The sequence below is a fragment of the Lagopus leucura genome, unplaced genomic scaffold (genome assembly GCF_019238085.1).
Source record: "Lagopus leucura isolate 7727_CA_CO unplaced genomic scaffold, USGS_WTPT01 Super-Scaffold_1, whole genome shotgun sequence".
NCBI classification, from domain to species: domain Eukaryota; kingdom Metazoa; phylum Chordata; class Aves; order Galliformes; family Phasianidae; genus Lagopus; species Lagopus leucura.
In genome coordinates, this window is record NW_024962250.1 from 37,692,588 (window position 1) to 37,713,311 (window position 20,724).

General features: G+C 39.8%; 1 protein-coding gene across 1 annotated transcript in view; it reads right to left on the reverse strand.

The window, feature by feature from the left end:
• LRRC9 (leucine rich repeat containing 9) overlaps nucleotides 1–9,581 on the reverse strand; it is a 38,723-nt gene extending 29,142 nt beyond the window's left edge. The window contains exons 1-9 of the mRNA XM_042869613.1: nucleotides 9,552–9,581; nucleotides 8,506–8,589; nucleotides 6,863–7,081; nucleotides 6,164–6,304; nucleotides 4,791–4,854; nucleotides 4,124–4,194; nucleotides 3,257–3,439; nucleotides 2,187–2,342; nucleotides 396–592 (exon numbers count right to left, since the gene is read on the reverse strand). Coding sequence (XP_042725547.1) covers nucleotides 396–592; nucleotides 2,187–2,342; nucleotides 3,257–3,439; nucleotides 4,124–4,194; nucleotides 4,791–4,854; nucleotides 6,164–6,304; nucleotides 6,863–7,081; nucleotides 8,506–8,589; nucleotides 9,552–9,581 — 1,145 coding nt within the window. The remainder of the gene's footprint in view (nucleotides 1–395; nucleotides 593–2,186; nucleotides 2,343–3,256; nucleotides 3,440–4,123; nucleotides 4,195–4,790; nucleotides 4,855–6,163; nucleotides 6,305–6,862; nucleotides 7,082–8,505; nucleotides 8,590–9,551) is intronic.
• Between the last annotated feature and the right edge of the window lie 11,143 nt (nucleotides 9,582–20,724).

Sequence of the window (20,724 nt, forward strand, 5' to 3'; positions counted from 1 at the left end):
GATTACAAGTGGAAAGAAAACAAGAAGAAAACAAAACCCACAGTGTTTTGCTAGGAATGTTTACTGTTTAAAGGCCCAGAAATCTTTTCCAAGCACTGGTCCAGTATAGACACACATTCCAGTTATTTTTGTTCAAACCTTTTTATTCACCGAGGCCATCAATAGCAGGAGTGGCAACATCTCTGCTAGAAACTGGCCTGAATCTAATAACTGAGAACGCAAAGAATTCACTTTAACGACATTTGCAACACTCCCAAGTTTGGACCTCATCCGTATCGAATGTGAGAGAGGCTTCAAGTCCTGCTGCTAACTTCCTAACCACCACCACCACCTATATCCAAATATTAATATTGAAAACATTACATTTCTTTTCCTAAAAAATTCACTAAACATACTCATCCAGTTTTCTGTTCCAGAATGTTATTCTTTCCTTCATGGCATTTATTTTTTGTACAAATGCCTTCTCAAGGCATGCCTTTTCTGCATCTTCCTTGTCATGAACTGAATTTTCAGCTGCCAGATTCCTTCTCCTTTGAGATTCTCTACTTGCTGTTTTATCCAGCATTTCCATCTTGTCCAGTTCACATTCCAGCTAATAAAAATAACACATCATGATTCTGAGGAGATTAAGTTAAAGCGTGGCATGAAAATTATCTTAAGTTTCCTCAACACACAAACACTCCAGCTGTGTACTAAAATACGTATCTCAAAACATCAAAGCAGAAAATTATTTCAATAAATATTAGCTCTTGATTAGTGAGTAGAAAAGAAGTTAATTAGCCAAAGGGACAGCTTTACTCTGAGTAGATGCACACGTTTTTCTTTTGCATCCTGCTCCTATTCATGTCAATCAGACCACTGTTTTACTCAGGCAGGATGGGCTCCCCAGTGTAAGTTCATTATGCTGCGTGTCTCAGGAAGGAAATGAGTCAGACAGCAGAGTTAGAATGGAACTGCAGCTTTTCTTAAACACTTAATGGCAGGGACCATTTATCTCTCCATGTCTGTCCACCGTGAGGCACAGTAATCACTCACTGCTGAGTGGAATCGAAACTCTTCTCATTATTTCCTGAAGTACACCTTCAGGATTAATCAAGCCCCTACGCAGCTGAAATTATCTACAGCAAGACAATGAACTGCATTTCAGTCCTTTGGAATAACACGCAGGGATTTTGGCTTTCATAAAACAGAAAGCAACTCTGTGCATATATTTATTTTAAATAATATTCCCACTGGAGTGTTTAGGCAGAGTGAACTATCTTGAACTATCCGCAGTGGATTAAAGTGGATTAAAAACCTACTGGGAATGTTTACAAATTGCTGTACAGAGAGTCTGTGATACTGTTCTTTTCTTTTAAGAATCACATGGATGCACTGATGCAACTGGAATCTGATCCACACTGTTACTTATATGCTGCTGTCTAAGGAAAGGGAACAGACGAATCAGCTGGGAATCAGAAAAACAAAACCATCAACAAACAAATCCAAAAAGCAAACCTACCTTGGGTAAGGGAAAAACAAAAGCAAACAAAAATACCTTTCTAAAATGCAAAAGATACAGCAAGCTGAACACAGAGCCTTCATCAGTGTTCACAGTGTCAACTAGAACAGACAACAACTTAATAATCTAGGAACCTGGAACGTGCCTTGTGAACTTCTGGTCTGGATGAATAAAAACAGCAACTCGAACTTCAGTTTACCACATGAAGTGTGCAACCTACCTTGTCCGCTGTGCTGGGTTGCACTTTCATCTTGACTCTGTTCCAGCTAGAAAAGCATTGGCTAAAGCACTCACTGAAGGTTTGAGGCACCACGTTTACATAATTATGAACCTAGAAGAACTGAACTTGGAAATGGATCCCTTGCAACAAAAGTCCCAGACATAAAAAGGACTGCCTTTCAGGCAGAAATGGACTCCCAGATTACAAAGATTAGTAAGAGCTGATGAACTTTTATGAAATATTTTGCTGAATATCAATGAATATAACCTTAATGGTGAAAACCAAACTGGAACTGCACATATTTAAGGATGTGAAAGCCTGATTTTATTTATTTACATTAAGATGTGCCTTTAATTGACTCCATCAGGAAAAATAAAATATAAATAAAATAATTCTTCTCAGCAGTCACTGCTACTTGTTTTAAACAATACATCTCTGCTGACATTTCAGGCTATTTAAACTTACTTGTTTTATGTTGCAGCTGAACAACTTTATCTTATTTTCTGGCAAACTCTGCAGTCTGCTTCTCCTTTCCTTTAGCTCCTCAAGCTTGCCATGGAGCTGTCTCTGGACACTTTTTACATGCATGTGACAGTACGTTATTTTTTTCATAATTGTAGTCTTTAAAAATTAAAAAAGGAGGTCATTAATTTGTTACTAAAAAGTTTGAAGTGTCACACAGATTATTCCTGAAGAACACTGCAAAACAAGGCATTAACCTTGCAAACTGTGCATCACATATTCCTTCTGCATTTCTAAATATCATTTTAGCATATTTGAATTTGTTTGTATTTGATCATCAGACATCAGATGGTGTCTTGCAATGAACACGTTCTTATAATTCAGTTTTTAACAACCAATAATAGTATTTGTATGAACATCCTAACAATTTTGTGTTGTTGCTACAGATTCAACCATGGCTTCATTCCATGAACCTCATTTAGTTCTGGGTCTACATCCAGAAATGTTCAGTAATATCATTAGGAAAATGCTCTCACTGATCTGGATGAACCAACAAACACTTCTCATCTGAGACCACTTGATGCCATGAGCTCTTCTTCTCATGTGGTACAAGCATATCTCCCCCAGTAAAACATCCCAAAGCAAAAGGATGAAGATTCACACTATGTATTCCACATTGAAATACACTGCATGACTTCCTTCACTGCGAGGTGAAATCAGTCACAGTTTTTTTGTATATTCTTAAGCACAGAACTTTATTTTCTATGATGTAAAGATGCTCTACATGGATAGCAAGACATTTGAAAGTATCTCAATCACAAGATAGCAGTTTTTCCCCATAGCAAATTGCATACATTCAGATTTCTGTGAGACAAAAGAACTTCTTTCAATACAATATCATACATAAAGAAAAGAGCCCAGAAATTTTAAGACCAAGCCAAAACTCAAAATGTTGACAACCTAATCCAGTATGGAGCAGTAACATAAAGCACTCCCCTTAGCTGGCTGAAACTCAGAGACAGCAGAAAAATGCATCACCAGTAAAAAAAAGCCATTCATAAAGTCTGAATTACCTCTGCCAGAATCTTGATATGCTTTTGAGAAACGTCATATGTATCCAGCCTTTGAAGCTGTGGTATGTGATACAGCACATGGATGGCATAGTTAGAAAGAAGGCAAACAGGGTTGGGTCCGTACAGGGGATCATTGAGGGCCAAATCTTTTAAGTTAGGTAGTCTTGACAAATTTGTGAGTTCCTGAAAAACAAGGAAAAAGCTGTAATAACAACATGCCACTAGGCCTTATTTAAAGAATGGGTACTTCACTGCATTTCAGCACAAAGATCGGGGGGCTTTAATAACTAAGAGCGTATACAGAACTAATGACGCAGTAGGAAAAGGGAGGGAAGAAGAAAAGGAGCAGAGATACAGCAGTATTCATGAGGAAGGGCTCGTGCAATTTTACAGAACGTTGAAGGTTCACATAGAGCTGGGAATTCTTGTTTTCTAGGGATTGCATGAATTTTGGGAAAAAAAACAACCTGTAAGCAATCAGTGAAAAGCACAGTAAAAGTTTGGAATGAAGTTCAATCTCTGCGAAGAAGTAATTCTCAAGAAGAGATTGCTTGCTCAAGAGCCTGACTTGGCCTTGCTCGAGCTTGAAAGCAAATGTGAGGTCACTGAACAAAAATGTTTGAAATATTTTCAGTAAAGATAAGACTTAAAGGACTTTAAACATCAGAAATAACACAAAGAGCCACGAGTCTGAAGTACAGAGGGACCAGGTAAATGTCATTATGGTAGTTTAATATTCCTAATACCCAGATCCTCTAATACCACACAGAAAAGTCAGCTCTCTCCAAGCATCATTGAAAAACAAACAAAAACAAACAAGCACACACGAAAAAACACATCTAAAAGAGGTCGGAAGTGTGAACATACCTTGAAGGAAGATAATTTGTTATGAGAGAGGTTTATTTTTTCAATTTTTGTATTGAAGTCCAAGCAACTTCCTAAAATTAAAGAAATACAAACTGCAGTCAAGAAAATGCAGTTGTCTACTAGAATATCTACATTTCCACCTGTGGTTCAATCACATAACGAAATAAGCACTTCTGTGGGTTTGTTGAACACAAACAAAAAAATCACACATACCTATTATATTCTTTTCCATTTCCACCCAAAGAGAGGAAATAGCATTTGGTAGATTGTTTTGTTACTGATAAAGAGAAATGAAGCAAAACTTGTAGGTACTGCAATATTTGTTTAGAAATGCAGAAACAACTTACACTGCTACTTGTAACCAAGCAGATTTCATTTAAACTAGAAGCCCTTTATACTAAAAGCAGTGAAAAAGAAAAATAAACAACACTGATGCCTATTTTCTGTCTTCTTTGACAGGGTTGCAGCAATGGAAGGGACGTTGGTGCAAAGATGAACCCTAGGGATTTCTGACATGGACTTTAGGATGTTCAGGATTGCATATTGGGTGTGACTCTAAACCATGCAAGGTGATAACAATTTTGCTATTAGAATGAGAGGAAGATTAAACCAAATACAATAGCAACCAAAATTCTCACACTAGAGATGCCAGACTAAAATTACTTACCTATTTTTGTTATTAGGTTTCCAGCAAAGTTGACCTCTTGCAAATTCTGCAGAGTATGTAAGCCCTGTGAATGTTTTAAACAATACAGTTTTAATCTAATATAGCACTGCAAATGCTGAAGAGCCTGGAGGCCAAGAAGCAGATCATTCAAATGTAAAAATAAATTTGACTGGAGTCTAAACAATGTTAGCCTCTGTTGTAAACTATAGCTTTCTTTTGACATGGAAAGAGAGAATGCATTTGCCCAGGGGGAAAGAGCTTGGAAAGCCTTTGTAAATGATACTGCAATGGAAATAAATGTGGTCCTCCAGCCTTAGTTTCACAGCTGTGTATGAAAAGCTGAACAGATGATGCCTCATGCCATGAGTACTCATTCGCTTTTGGCTACAGCCCATGTCTTGGCCTTGGGGCATCACAGGAACTGCATCACTGATGTCAATCATTTGTCTTCATGGTGACACTGCAGTTCTTTGCAGAGAGATGTCACTGATATTTGTAGTGTACTCACTAACCAATAATAATTTCTACCTTGTAACACTGTAGTGCCTTTACACGTGTTCTCTGTCAGCTCCCCTTCTCTATCAGCACGCTCAACTTTGATTTCTATTCCTTCCTCATTCTGGCTTTCGAGATTCACAATAACTTGATCCCTATCAGCACCTCCTTCTACTCTAACTACTTTCAGCTATTTTATCATGGTATCACTATCTCCTTCTGCCTTGTTTTCATGAACTCTCTCTCTCTGGGCTGCAGCATTCTCTCTTCCTGATGTGAGTCAGGTACTTCAAAATGCTATGTTGTCTTTTGCTAGAAGTAAGCATTTATACATTTCTTCTCCTTTTACATGCCCAACTGCTAATGGCAGAAATCTTGCTAGTTCTGGACTGAACTCCATCCCAAAGTTCAGAATGAAGATTAATTTTGATGTGAGATAGAAGAAACCATTTTTTTTCCTAGGAGGTAATTTGACATGTGACAGCCTGAGAAAAACCCAGGATAGAAATTCTTTTGAATAGGTGCTCGTCCTTCCAAGACAAGAAAATGCATAAAAATTAAATGCCAATCTTTTACATAATGCTGAAATGCAGACAGAAGTCTGCACTTGTGAGAACACACCCACAAAAATCCTTTCCTCATCAGTAGTCACAGAGGTTGGAAAATGGCTCAGGAAGTTAACTCTGCATATGCAGAAAATCATGACAGCCACTCGATTCCAAATAATGTTTCAGCCTTAGTTCTTGTATACTGAAGATTGACATTGCCCTTTTTATTCTGAAAGTTAGCCTTACTTAATAACGTTTTAGATTTCATACTACTAATATGCCATGCACTGGACAAATTAGAAGAAACTATAACAAAAAGAGCAGACTCACCTCTATGTTTTTGATCTGGTTATTATTCAACCAAAGTACGCTCAGCTTTGTTAGGGCTTCCAGATTTTCAATCTTGGAAATTTCATTGCAATAAAGGTAAAGCTTTTCTAAATTTACACATTTTTGTAGACCACTTATTCTCTAAAATAGAAGAAGATGTATTTGCAGCACCAAATAAAATGTCACTCTTTCTGTCAGCGCACCACAGAGCATTGCCAGGTAGTTCTGAGCAATTTGATACCACACCCTTTGAGAACAATTACACTAATTTACAAAGATTTCCATTAACCTAACAAAGAAAGTAGTAGCCCGTGATAATTATGTGACTTTAAGTGCAGTATTATTCTCATGGAAATGTTTATGTTCTAACCAGTTGTCTGGAAAAGGTTTCAATATACCTGCTACGGTTAAAAAATATATAGTTTGAAATTAAAAAATCCAACTGTAGGTTATCAAAAATAATTAAATAGAAATATTTAACAGATAATCAACAAATATTTCAAAAGGGGTAACTTGATCTGCACCTAAAATGTGATTTTTGCATGCTTAAATTAAAAGTGCCAGATCCAAACTGCTTTTAAAAGGAGTTCTGCTTGCTCTGCCTCAAACAAACTGAAGTGCTTGTGAAACAAACTTACAGTTATTGAAAAGGTCTGGAAATTGGTTAAAATTGGCTAGAAAGAAAGTGGATTAACTTACCACTAAACAGCATTCAGCAATCCACAGCTCTCTGAGCAACAAGCAGTGCTTCAGGCCTGTAATGTTTTCAATGTGTTGCCCAACAAGAGTGAGAGTAGTTAAATTTGGGAAATATTTCATGCCTACAATTCTAGGGTAACCTGAGAAAAACATCTCCAGCGCTGTTGTCTTCAGTCCCTCTTGATCAATGTTCTCATAAGACAATCCATTACATACGCACTGGAAACGAAATGCAACCATTATTCTCTTTACATCCAGTGTAAAAAATAAGTTATAAAGTACAACATCTTACTGATGGTACAGTTCTGCTTAGCTTCAGTTCTCTTAAAGCTTCCCATGCATCAAAATGTGTTTGCAATTAGGACCACGTTCATTATGAAACAGTTAAATAGCTTTCTTCTGTTCACAAGTCACTTTCAAAGTATTCCATGAGTTCTTATCAAACCTCAGAATGCACCTTCATTTTAAAACAAAGTAATTTTCAAATATGCTAATTTTAATGAAGATTAAAATCCAGAAATCCAGAAATTTATCTATAAGCTATCATAAGTACACATACATTCATGTACAGGTATATGGATGGTAACTTTAGCAGTTTTGTAGCTTTCTACTTCTGTGTAATAATACAAGTGTTTGGCCAAAAAGTAAGAAGTTCACATGCAATTTCATTACAGATGAGATTCGGTCTGAGATTAAGGTATCTACATGTGCAGCTACCTACATGTGAAACTCTTACTCTCATGTTAGTCAAGAGATTTATCCAGTATAGCCAGAGCACCCTGAAAACTCATTCAGATCACCACAGGAAGTGTTTATATTAAATTCATTATTCTGCAGGGTTCCTTCACAATATGTGATGTGACTCAGCTGACCACACAGCATATATCCAGTGCTGTTTCAGAGGACTTAAATGTATCTGGCAGCTGCTGTTCAGGTACCTTAAAGCAGATAAAATGACACTAAATGGCTGTATCTATGCAGATGAATCCTATCCTTATTTCCACTGACCATGATGAACATATGTAGATCTTTAGACACTTTGAGTGAATGTGGACTGCGACCTCATTTTAAAATTCTAACCAGTTCATGGGAGATGAAGTTTCTAATAGTTTATTGGCTGACTCTGCTCATAACTATCTACAAAAATGCGTAACTTAGTCACAGCTACTAGCTTTTTTGCTGAGGTGTACATAACAAGATTATTTTTCTTTCTGTATAAAAATATTCCTGTATAGCACTTCTCAAGAAACAAAGCAAGGAAATGTACCTAAAAGGTAAGTTCTTTGAAGACAACCTCTTAAAAGAGGAGGTTGGACTCAGTGATCTCTAGAGATCCCTTCCAACCCCTACAATCCTGTGATTCTGTGAGGTTCTTATTTCTGCATCTTGAATATGAATGTTTTTACCACATTTATGAAATGTTGAGATCACCATAAGCTCTTGTTAGGACGTACCCCATACAACCTTTGGGGCATTCCGGAACGGAGGCTGTGCTACAATGGCATCTCTGGAGAAGCCAAAAGTAACTGTGTCCCAGCAAGAATACTGATAATTACAGAAATAGTGAGGAAGATTAAAAATAAAAAAAAAGAAATAGAAAAACAACAACAAAACAGATGAACAAAAAGGACCAAATATCTTACCAGCTCTTTAATTATCCCCTCAGGGTTCTGGGTTTGGTTTTCACTTTGCATCACTTCTTGAGTTTTCTGCAGTGATGGCTGTTTCTTAGGAAAAAAAAAAAGATAGCAATATTATTAGCTGTGTAGCTACCCATGTAATTTACGGAGGCACGGGATTTCCAAGAAATTTGTAAAATAATAGTGATAATAAATTAATCTAAATTCCTAGAAGATTGCATTCCAGAATCTGTATTTCTAATGCATTCTCAATGGAGGCTACAGCAGCAGGAAGTGCCTGGAATATCTCAATTAATCACTGGTTTAATGAGCATTTGTAGATTCTGTACCGCAGCAGAGGGTATTCCAACCTCCATCCAGAAGGATGGGGAATGACACCGCTTCCTTCTGCACTGGGCTCAGTTGTATTTGCACAAATTGTAAAGGTGAGAAAAGAATGTTACAATTATTCTCCAGCATTAACAAATGCTTGTTTGTGCATAAAAAATATGACTGATTGGCTTTTGTTGTTGCCGTTGTTTTGCTTTGTTTTCTTCTTTTTTAGTTTTCCTTTTGAAAGCACTTAGCACATAGCCCAGATTACATCTTTATCTATCTATATCTCCCCTGCTTTTGTATTTCATGGCACACAACCCCTGTGGTGAGCGCTGCAGGACAAGAACCGAGATGAGACAGCAGAGGAATTTACACCAGACCCAGATCGGACATAAGAAACAAACGGTTTTGTCCCACCCCGCCTACTGAGGGCACAGCTTTGCCAGCATCGTTTCTGGAACGCGGTCTCCCCAGAAAGCGGAGCGCTTCCCGCCACCAACGCGTCGCCTAGGAGACCGCGTCGCCCCGCCCATCAGCAGGCCGGCAGCCAATCGGAGGCGCGGGCGCGAGAGGAGGGCGGGCTTCGCTCCGCAGGGGCGCCGGCCATGTTGGTTACGTCAGGGCGCGGTGGTCAGCCCAGTATTTCCAGTGACTCCAGTTGAGCGGACCTGCTGGGAACGACTTGATAAAATCAATTAGAAACGTGGGTGTGAGGCAGAATGTACCCCTCTGACCGAAAGAACTGTGCTCATTGAGCCATTCATTCTATCAATATAAGAACAACGTGTTGAAATCTTTTTTTTTTTTTTTTCCTTTTGCATGAAGCGCGGCAGGCTGAGCGCTTTCCAGCGGTAGGATTTCTCAGTAGAAAATGGGGTCCATCGTGAAACGGAGCGAGGGGGTGAGTTTACTGCAGACCGCAGGGGGTTGTGGCGATGTCTGCATTCACGTTTCTCACCGTTTTTAGTGCAGGGTAAGAAAATGGCGCGAAGCGTTGTTTTGTACTTGCACTGCTGCGGCTTGCCGCCAGGTGTCGCTCCAACGCCTCGTAAGCGTTATGTGCGTTACAAAGGATGTTCCGTGAGCTTTTGGACTTCCCTGCCTGCAGGGGCTGCAATTCACGTAACCAAAGGCACAGAGTTAGCGGGCTTGTTGCGGCAGAAGTCTGTAAGGAAGCAAATACATGAGTTCCCAAGTGGACGTGCTGTAACAAGTGTGTAAAGGAACAGCTTTAAATTAAAAAAAGCAGCTGGTAATGCTGTGAAAACTCTGCACACTTCTCCATTTCAAAGAAACAACACTCTTACCTATTCAGAGCTTTCTCCAAAGAAACTGCAAGGTCATTTTACTTAAGGGAGAATGTCCTGTTTCCTTTACAGTGGATCCTGCAAAGAGAGCACCCTGTTCAACAAATGACTCCTTTTCTTCCCTGTTGACAAAGCATCCGGAGACAGCCCTCTCAGTAAGTTAGCTTAGGCAGCTGGGCCAGTTCTTACCATTTTGTGATCTCTCTAGTATTTTTTAAATAGTGATTGCAGGATGCAGCAATAAAAGTGGGCACTGCATCCAAACCCAGATATTCACTGGTATTATCAGTAGCAAATTGCAACAGCTTTTGTTTTGGAGAGTGCAAGTGAATGACTCAGCGTTGGCACCGAGGAAAGCCAAATGATCTAATTTGGGTTCAGGGATTTCTGCTTTACTGGAAGATGCTCCTCTCTTACCAGAAGGGAATAATTAGAGAATCAACATTTTTGTCCTAAGTGACTGAATGATCTCAGGGTGACCTGCTCTGGGAATCTACAGCGTGTAGTGATATCCCTAATCTCTTCAACTGCAGCAGACATGCAGGGCAGTATTCCATTATTAATTGTGAACTCAGCTCATTAAGAACTAGATAACGTTGCTGCATTTGTTGCATGAAGATGGTAAAACACATATTTGCATACAGAGTCCTTTAAAAACGTCTGGCAGCAGTTGTTAGATTTCTCTTTTGATCTAAGGGGCTTTCAAACCTATCACAGTCAGAATTAATCATCTCAAGTGTGTTATCCTTCACCTTCCGCTGTGGCACATTCTGCTCTAATTCTGCTAAAGCCTTTCAATATAATTTCATAACATAATCAAAGCAAGTAGTTAATTGCTGATGGTGCCTCGCTGCTGTAAATTTACTTTGGGAATTGTCCTTGTAGTTTTGCTGACTACCACAGAAACTTTTGAAACTGATGCTCATCAGGTTCTTATGGCTCACTGTATTTTATGGACACGTGTTTCTGCCTATGCCTTCTGGTGTTTTTGTAGGGTGGTAGTGACTTGAATTCAATGAAGTTGCTGGAAGTGATTGCTACGTTTGTTTGTGGAAGGGTCTCAGTCCTTGAAAAATATTGTTTGCAATCTTTGTGCAGCTTTTTGGTTGCTTCTGCTTTGTATCATTGGTTTATTTTTGACTTCCATGTGTCACTTATTAATCAAAGTGCTTCCAACACTCTGCAGACCAATGCATATTTAGATCAAATACTATATTAAGTGCCAGGAGGAAGCGATGATAAACTACGTGTAAGCATTTAAAATAGAGAGCCTGTTTCCAAAATATAACCTCTGCCTTATCTCTGAAGAACTGTACACACTCTAATTAGCTTTGAGTATCAGGTAAAAATAAGCAGTTTGGGTGGTTTATTTATTTATTATTTAGCAATCTAAATATCTTGGTGTAAGGCGTGGCTGTGTATTTCAAAGTGTTAAAGATAATAGCATCTTTGTTAAGCCATTGGGAAATGTCAACCTTTCAGCTGTAATGGGAGGCAGGTAGATTAGTAGGATGTGCTGACGTTACTTTGAAACATGAAGCTAGTGACATTGATGTCTCCACCTCATAATGCAGAGCTGTTATTGCTGCTGGGGCTAGAAAAACGTTGCTGAAACAAGCCTGAGAAAGGCTTCTAGGATTTGACACAACACTTGTGATGCAGTCACTCTGTTTGCATCAGTGCTGTGAACCGTGAGCACAAATGTGACAGGGAATGAAGCGCACTTGCTTTTGGCACTGTCAGAAATAGGTGTTACCTGGGGAGGTTGCATCCCAGGCTAGTTCCAGTCTGACCTGCAGGATCAACTGGATGAAAGTACGTCGTCTCAAGTATGGCACAGACAATTGTTACAGATAATCCAGAATTGTGGCTTAGATGCATAATATGGTTTAGTGTTTTATCTAGAATAACTGGCTGAACTTCAGGTAGACAAGGTCATTTCCCAGCAACTCCAGCTGCACCTCCGTGTCACACAGCACACGATGCAGAATGGATGGCTCTGTTTCCCTGTGGTCCAAGCTCACTGACCTAAGAAACAAAAGGATGGGAAAAAAAAAAACTGAGTTATTTTTGATGTCTTAGACTTGGGGATAGCTGTTGAAAGTCTCCTACAGGGAAGTGAAAGAACTAAAGCTCAATAAAACTTCATTAAGAGCAAACAATAGGTAAAGCATTATTTACATATAAAGTTTTATTATTGCAGTCACTTCTACACCCAGCTCAGAATTGGGTGTTATGCTAACAGAAGTGAGCTCAGTGTTGATCTATAAAATAGCTGTTGCCTAGTGACTCGTGATCCTGGCACGCTTGCTTTGTGCAAACAAAAACCAGCACTGTGCACCAGTAGATACATGCTGACTTTTTGTTGTGGTCACTGTCCCAGAGCTTACAGCACTGATCCCAGCACAGACCCCTGAGGAGCACTGCTTGTCACTGATCTCCACCTGGACCTTAAGCCACTGGGTATGATTTTGCAACCAGTTCTACATCCATTGGATGGTTCATCCATCAAATCCACGTATTTCCAGTTTAGAGGGGAGTGTTACGTAGGACCCTGCCAATGGCTTTACTGAAGTTCAGATGGATTACATTAGTGGCTCTTTGTGCACTGCTGCAGTTACAGCACCATAGGAGGCCACGAGGTTGGCCAGGCAGGACTTGGCCTTGGTGAAGCTGTGCTGGTCGCTCTGAACAACAAATCCGGGCAGTTAGCTGGGTGGGCTGCCTGTACCTGGGGATGGGCTGGGCACTGGTTGGCTGATGATGTGCAATTGTGTTTTGCATTGTTTTCCCCCTCTTTCTTATTAAGTGACCTCTATCTTAACCCTCACATTTTCTAACTTCTTGCTTTCTGATGCTCTTTGCCCCATCCTGCTGGAGGGGGAACTGAGTGAGCAGCTTTGTGGTGCTTAGCTGTGTACTGGGGTTAAACAAATACTATGTTCTCAATGCAGAATGTCACTGTACAGACAAGGCAAGTAAAAAAGGGCAAACAATTCTAGTACAAAATACCCAAATACAAACAACACATTATGAAATTTGCACAGTAATTATTAAATGGATTGTGAATTGGCTTAAAAGCAGACTTGAAAATGGAAAAAACACATTTTAATGATTATTAATCAACTTTACGAAGCTATCTAATCATTTTATTGGTCATCCAAGTGTTATCATAGGTCCCTGCCAGTTATATCTGTAGATGGCACAGACTTGTTGAGTAGTAAACAATAAAGTTATGCCTACATTATGTCTTGAATTACCTAATTAAATGGTCACAGTCCAGCAGCGTGCACTTTAATACAGCTAAATGCAAGTGGCTACACTTACAGGAGAAGAAACCCCATGTTCTGTATTAGGAAAGGAGTATAGATTCAATCATAGCAAGTTGGTTCAGCCTGAGCTCCCATTGTAATCATAAATAAAGTAAACTGCGTGATCTGTGGATTTGTCCAAAAGGTGATCACAAAACATGGCAGGGAAGGGGTTTTTCTTTTGTATGCTGCATTGATAAGACAGCTTCTACAATGGTGTATGTACAGTCAGAAACCATACAGAGGTTAGACTTAGTAAGATCAATAAGCATACAGCTGCTTGGTAAGCTTATCACAGTGGAAAGATAATCAAAATAAATGAAAATAATAGTCAGAATCAATGAAAATACTCACCTGTGTTGTAAACTCCCAGTGAACTCCCCAAGGAGCAATCTCCACAAGAGATCATTCCTCACTGGCAGCCATCCTTAAATGGGGTCCAGGAGAAGTGCAGCCAGGGTGCAGAGGTGCACCCCCTCCAGGTAGCACAGCTGAATTGCCTTCACCTGCCTCCCACAGCTGACTCGGCGCTTGCCTCAGGTGGTCATCAGAGGTTGAGACTGTGATCAGCAGTTCCCATCCACTGTGTTGCTTTAATGAGGCTTTAATCTAGGGAAGGAACATACAAACTGGATTGTGTGCTGCTTTACAGCTGCTAACAGGCCCTTAGCAATGAAAGGAACGTTAAGAATTCTGGGACATATTCTGCAATCACACTGCAGTGTCAGTCAGCAGTCTGTAGGAAATGTGGAGTCCCAAAGAACCACAGAAGTGGCACTGGAACATTTTGTCTAATATCTCAGGCAAAAGAATTGTGCTAAAAAAGAGCAATGAAACACAGTGAGGAATTTTCACCTACTTTTCCCACAGTGCATCTCTTTTGTCTCTGAGGCACAGGGGAAATTGAAAACCTGCTAGACTGGAAAAAGTGAACTTTCAAGGATGTACCTGACTTGGTGTGTCACAGAGAGATGATGAGAGAAGCATCCTAGGTGTGATAGAAGCAAGTCTGAGATAGTTGCACCTAATGACAAAGATCTGTTAGCATAACTCATAGTACTGCAGTACTGCAATAAGGATACTGCAATACTGATGCACAGAAACGTGGATTTGAGCATGTAATGGACTTCCTACGCCATCAGCTTAAGGGAATCCTAAATATATATATAATTTTCTGTGTCTTATATTTTATCATCAGACTTTCTTTCCTGCATTACAGTTACAAGACTAGCCAAGCACCTTCAACAGTCACTTAACTCAGCCCTTTGCTGCAAGGCAGAATTTACTCTTTCCAGATCTTTTCTGTGTAGTTTTTGTAACTAGTTTCTCAAAGTCTCCAGTAATGGAAATTCTAAACGCAGAGACTAACAATAAACATTGATCCCTATCAGCAGAGAAGGTTAGTGAGTGCAAGAGGAAACATCAGCATTTAGTAATAGCTCAGTAATACTTTGATATTACATTACCTTTTCGATTTTGCTGTAGGAGATCAAGAACCTGGAATTTTCTAAAGCTCTGCTGAGTAAGTCAGGAAATTCCATAATTCCTCTTCATAAAAGTTAATATGCCTTTATGTAGTGGTAATGCTAAGTCACAGCATGAAGCTGTGATGGAGCACCTGGTGGGAAAGCAGGGCCAACTTGCACCAACCTCAGGTGCATGCAATGTACCTCAAGGACCAGAAGGGATGGAGCCAGGATCCGCCCCCTCCCAGACCTCATGTAAGGGTTGGTAGTGGAGGGGAGGTTATCTTGGTGGAGATCTCTGTCTACCTGAGGTCTTCTGAACATAAATAGATTATTTCTTTTGTTTCCATGCTTGTAGCTGTTATATTTGAGCAAATCCTTCCTTGCTGCAGCCTGGGCCTTTGCTATGTTGCTGTGATTGTATTTACAGTGCAGTTGTGAGGAACTCTATGTGTCAATAGAGCCTATAAGGTTTGAGAGGGTAATAGAGCATGGTGGAGTTAAAGACCACTGTTCTAGAGTGGTGGAGAACAGCAATGGTTGTATGACAGTAAATGGAAGGAGAACAGAATGGTGGGAATCTGGGAAGATTCACAGCAAGAGGAGAAAAGCGTGAGAAAAAGCAAGGATTTAATTACTTTGTCTATGACTTATGCTTTGAAGGAAGAAAGCAAAATGTTTATTGGGAAACAAAAAGAAAAAAATCCAGGAAAAAAAACCCTAGCCATATGCAATAATTTTTATTATAAGAAAATAAGTTATCTTTATAAGAAGACTTCTTGAAGGCTGTCCTTGATAGTTGTTCGAGTTGCATATCTGTAAGTTTGGGAACAAATATGCTTCTGTGATGTTTGTATGAGCAGTTTGGTCTTTTCCTAGAAGTAGAAAATGAAGTGCTCACCTTGGGAAACAGATGACTAAATCACAGAGAGGTGTATAACATCACAAATGGCATGAAGATGTAAATAGGGTCATAGAATGGCCTGTGTTGAGAAAGACCACAATGCTCATCCAGCTCCAACCCCCTGCTGTGTGCAGGTTGTCAACCAGCAGCCCAGGCTGCCCAGAGCCATGTCCAGCCTGGCCTTGAATGCCTCCAAGGATGGGGCATCCACAGCCTCCTTGGGCAACTAGAAATAGGGAACAGTAGCCATTATTTCTTGCTCTGCAGGCTCTGAAGTTTATCATGAAATACAGGCAGGTACAGAACAAACAAAAATAATTTCTTGAAGCAGCCTATAATTAAATTGTGGATCTTGTTGCTGCAGGATATCTTGAGTGCTGGAAGCATAAATGGATTGAAAATGTGATTAGACAAATGTAAGGATATACCTCCTGGAAAGGCTGTTAGACAGGAAGATGCAGTTTCTGTATTGGACTGGGGAGATCTTTGAGAACAGATTACAGTAGTATGCAGGGATATACTGAGGAAGGAAGGCAGGGCATTTCCAATCCCTATGAAAGAGGTGAGTTTTTACTCCTGCTTTCTGTGTGCGCCTTAATAATCTGCAGCTAGATGCACTCAGACAGGATCCTGAACAATCCTTTGACTTTGACCCATCACGGTTTTTATATTTTTTACTTTCCCTTTATCTGTTTGTTTTGTTTGTTTGTTTTAATAACCAAGCAGTCGTATTAGGTAAGACATGTGGCATGGCTCCTGGCTGATCAGAGCCTTCCCAATCCTTTCTGCATCCTGGAAGCATTGGGAGCACAGTTTACCCACTTCTTGTGGCTGAGTACTTGTGACATGGGGAGATTTTGTTTTTCCCAAGACATTCTTGAAAATATTTTGCACACAGTGCTGGGCAAATGTGGGCAGTGATGTGGCAGTGATGTGGGACACAATAAACCAGACTTAGAGTCCTGTTTATTGGTGATGTGCTGCTGGAAAGGCAATGGTGGGGCACAATGCAATGGTTGGTGAGTTGAGGTAATCTGAAAAATAAACTGCGCTGGAGCTGTTGTTGATGAATGGATTTCCATCATCCTGAAGAACACTTGAAGGCACCTCTATAAAATGTGTAAACGATGCAGCACTGGGACAGGATTCAGACACCAGTGGGGGGAAAAATGAGCAACTGGGAAATGGAATCTGGAAATTTGTTTTAAAAAAATGAGCTCCTCTTTTGTAAGCTTATATGGCTGGGAACCTCCCTCCTCCTCCCCAGATTCCTGTTCTGTGTGGGAGGTAGAAATGTTATTGGGGATATAGAAAAACCAGAGGATAAATGAAGAGCAACGTGAAAATGAAACGGCATTGATGTGGAACCTGGGCTGGTCAGTTTGATCTGTGTATGCAGAGGTATTAATTCATGAAACCATAGTAGAAACTTGTCTGGAATACTGCAGCTAGTTCCAGAAAACTGTGAATAACAAGAGCAAAACAAACTGGATAAACTTAAAGGCTGCATCAGGATGAAAATAGGGAGTGACTTATGGGAAGCTATGAGTATCTCAACAAAGAAAACACCAAGGAGGGAGAAAAGTTGTTTAAGCCAAAGTACACTATTGGCACAAGAGCAAATGGATGTAAACTGTCCGTGAATAAATGTAGGCTTAAAATCAGAATAATTTGTTTTGCCCTAAGAGAAGTGAAGGTTTGGAACAGTTTTCCTGTAGAAATAAGAGGGACAGAGCACTGTGTTTTAAAGTGACATCGTATAGTTTATATGATATTGTTGCCTGAAATAGAAGAGAACTGTGCCTGGCAAGCCAAAGAGTTGGGTATATTTTTGTATTTCAAGCAATTTTATATTATAAGATGAAAATAAGTTTGAGAACATAAACATTTGAAGGGCAGAAGGAGAAAAAGTACTTTCTTGAGAAACATCCTGAGTGTAAAGTGGTTACATGATATTTACTTAAAAGTACCAATGGATGATTAATTATTTGGGTTGTAATCAGAGTACTTTCATGATGTGCCTTGTGGTGGCAAGTGTAAGGAGCAAGTCTGCCTTCATCAGAAGTTATGTAAGAAGGCTCTGAATGTTCAAACCTGGAGCCCAGTGAGGAAGAAATGGTGCCCTGGAAGACAAATTCTCTCCATCAAGTGCTGAAAAGGAAGAAACAAGTGACTGCAAGTGATGGTAACTCCTTCCTACTCACCTCACCTTGAAGGCAAGTAATGTCAGGTTTCCGTGTTGCAAGCATTAGTAGGATCTGTGTTCTTGAGAAAAGCCTGCAAGGAATTACACATTTCAATGGGAGCTTCAGGGTGGACGTTTCCAGCCAGGTGGTTCAAAATGTCATGAAAACCTCAGATCATGAAACCAGTTGGCTTTAGAAAAATCATATAATTAAAGCACTAACCATGCCAGTCACTTTTTAAAAGGTCAGACCTTAGGTATAAGCATTATTCAGTGCAAACTATAACATTTTCTTCTAATTTTATTTTTTAATCACCTTACTTTTTTCCCTGAGGATGACTTTTAGGTATTAAGCTGTCATCTGTGTTTCACTTTGGGTGGAGTGTGGTATTAGAAATGCTCCATGATTCGCTCCTCTTTCTCAGGTACATGGAGAAACCTTCTGTTGTGCAAGTGACAGGAACAGTGAAGGCTTTCTGTTAAGTGATGCTGGAACATTGTTTTCAGTGGTGAAAGTGAGGGTCTGGAGGACAGAACACGTGGAAGATGCACTGTGACAGAAGAGTGGGTCAAAATATTTTCCTCTTACAAGTCACTGGTGTTTAACTGTGGTGCATTTTTGAAATAGCAGACTGCTTCCTTTGTAATGTAGCACTGTGGCACCAGGCAACATCCATGTTTTAGTGTCATTAATACACCAATAGGTAATGGGGATTTTAGAGAAATAGCACAGGTCTTTACTGCAAGATGATGATACAGATTCTAGCTTAATTGCTTGTCTTTCCAGTTCCAGTGGAAAATAAGCTGTGGTAAAGGCACATATATGTGAACAGAAGTCCTCTGAATGAGTTTTCTGGTTTCAATTCAAAGCAAAGTGTGGAATCCTTACATATTTAAGAACTAAAATTCCCATGCATGTCACTGTTGTTTCGTTATCTTCAGATTTTCTAATCTACACCTTTGACATTTACATTCCTTCTTAAAACAAATACGCAGTAGGGACGTTCAGTATCTTGCTGTGCCCACTTAAAAATCAGATTTGAAGCTGTTATCCTCTAGTACCAAATTGCTAAAACCACTGATGTTCTGGGCTGTGTTCAAGATCTGTGTATGAATAATTAAGTTTAAAAATACAAGTTCTCACATTCGTTTTTCATGAGCTGACTTGATGTGGTTTTCAATATTGAGAATGCCAGAGCTGGACAAAGCCCTGCCAGCAATACTTTCCTACTAAAACCAGAGTTTCAGAATAATGAACAGTCTTGTATTGATTCTGCTAAAATGTTTCATAAGTGAGCTCAAAAGCAATGAAGCTAAGGGATAGCTGCAGGTACAAGATGCTTAGAAAGTTCTAAGAAGCTGAAGAAAAGGAAATCACAAATGAGTCCTCTCTGCTTCCATGAGGCAAACCTTAAGCAATCTCTTCACCTTTTGAATTTCACAGTCTGTATGGAGCCATATGGCCATCTGTTATGTGTTCATGTCACTGTGATTTCACATTCCTGCCTGGAGACCCTCAAAGTGCTCCATCAGCTTCCTCCATCCCCCAGCCCCTGACGTTTTTCCGAAGCCTCTTTAGAAATTTCACAAGAGCTGTGTATGTTAAACAGAAGAATCAGTTGTGCCTTTCAGGTTACTTTAGTTGAGAACGGTGTTGTGGAGCAATCTGTTCCCTATTTGCTGTATTGATTGAGATCCCAGAACTCAGAAAGCACCTGCTGCTTGTGATAGATGATAGGGTGAGGGGAACGTGCAATCCTTCCACCACTAGAAGGCCTGGTGTTCCTTATGGAGGGTTAGCAAGACTTCCAAATCTAAAGCATAGGAAGTATTCAGCCAGTTTCACTTGGCTGAATTTTTCTTCCCAACTCCCTGAGCTGTGCAAAGGGCGAAAGCTCTTTTCCTCTTACAACATCCTTCACTGGCTCTTACACAGGTTTGTTTTCTTATCTGTTTCTTTACCATGTTTGTCTGTAAAGAGCTGATTAGAATTCAGATAAGGAAATTGCAATGAATGGGATGTTGTTTTTTTCTTTTTCCTGTTTGAGCACAATGAGGAGAGATTCTTCATGAGCTGTTCTGGGAAACTTTCCCTGTAATGCTGTTTGAAAGTGGCAAAATGCACTTTGTAATCACAGAGGTGAGTGGGAACCTGCAGTTCTCTTCACAAAAGCATAACGGTGGCCAAAGCTGTGTGCTGATGCGTGTTACAGACTTTTCCAATTCAGTGATTCATTCTCAGCATTCAGGAAGGATGCGTTTTCTTCCTAATCCAGCAGAGGGCTCTGGTCATGATTTCACTGTTTTGCCAGGAGATTTGAGTTATTCAGTGGGATTGGATTATTCACGGGGAACCAGAAGAGCCCTCTTGCAGTCTGGGTTTTGATTTTTGCAGATGACGAGTTACATTACAAAGAGAGCATGCTGCACGTTCAGAAAAACACACAGTCAGACTTATTTTCTTCTCTACCCACTCCATTGCAGAATGCTGAGAATAAAAATAAGGGTTTTAAGGGTTGTTTATATGAGGGATTCATCCTGGTTTTGCTTTTTCAGCACTGACGTAGGCTAGAGTTTGTGGAACGTAGGTTTGTGTTGACTACAGACATTTAATTCACAAAATAAAGCCACAAATGAGAAGGCTTGGTAAGGATTTGCAGGTTGTTCTGTCCGATTTAGTGATGAGATATACAGAATGAACTACAAAGTGATTTTGAAATGTAAAGCAGTAACG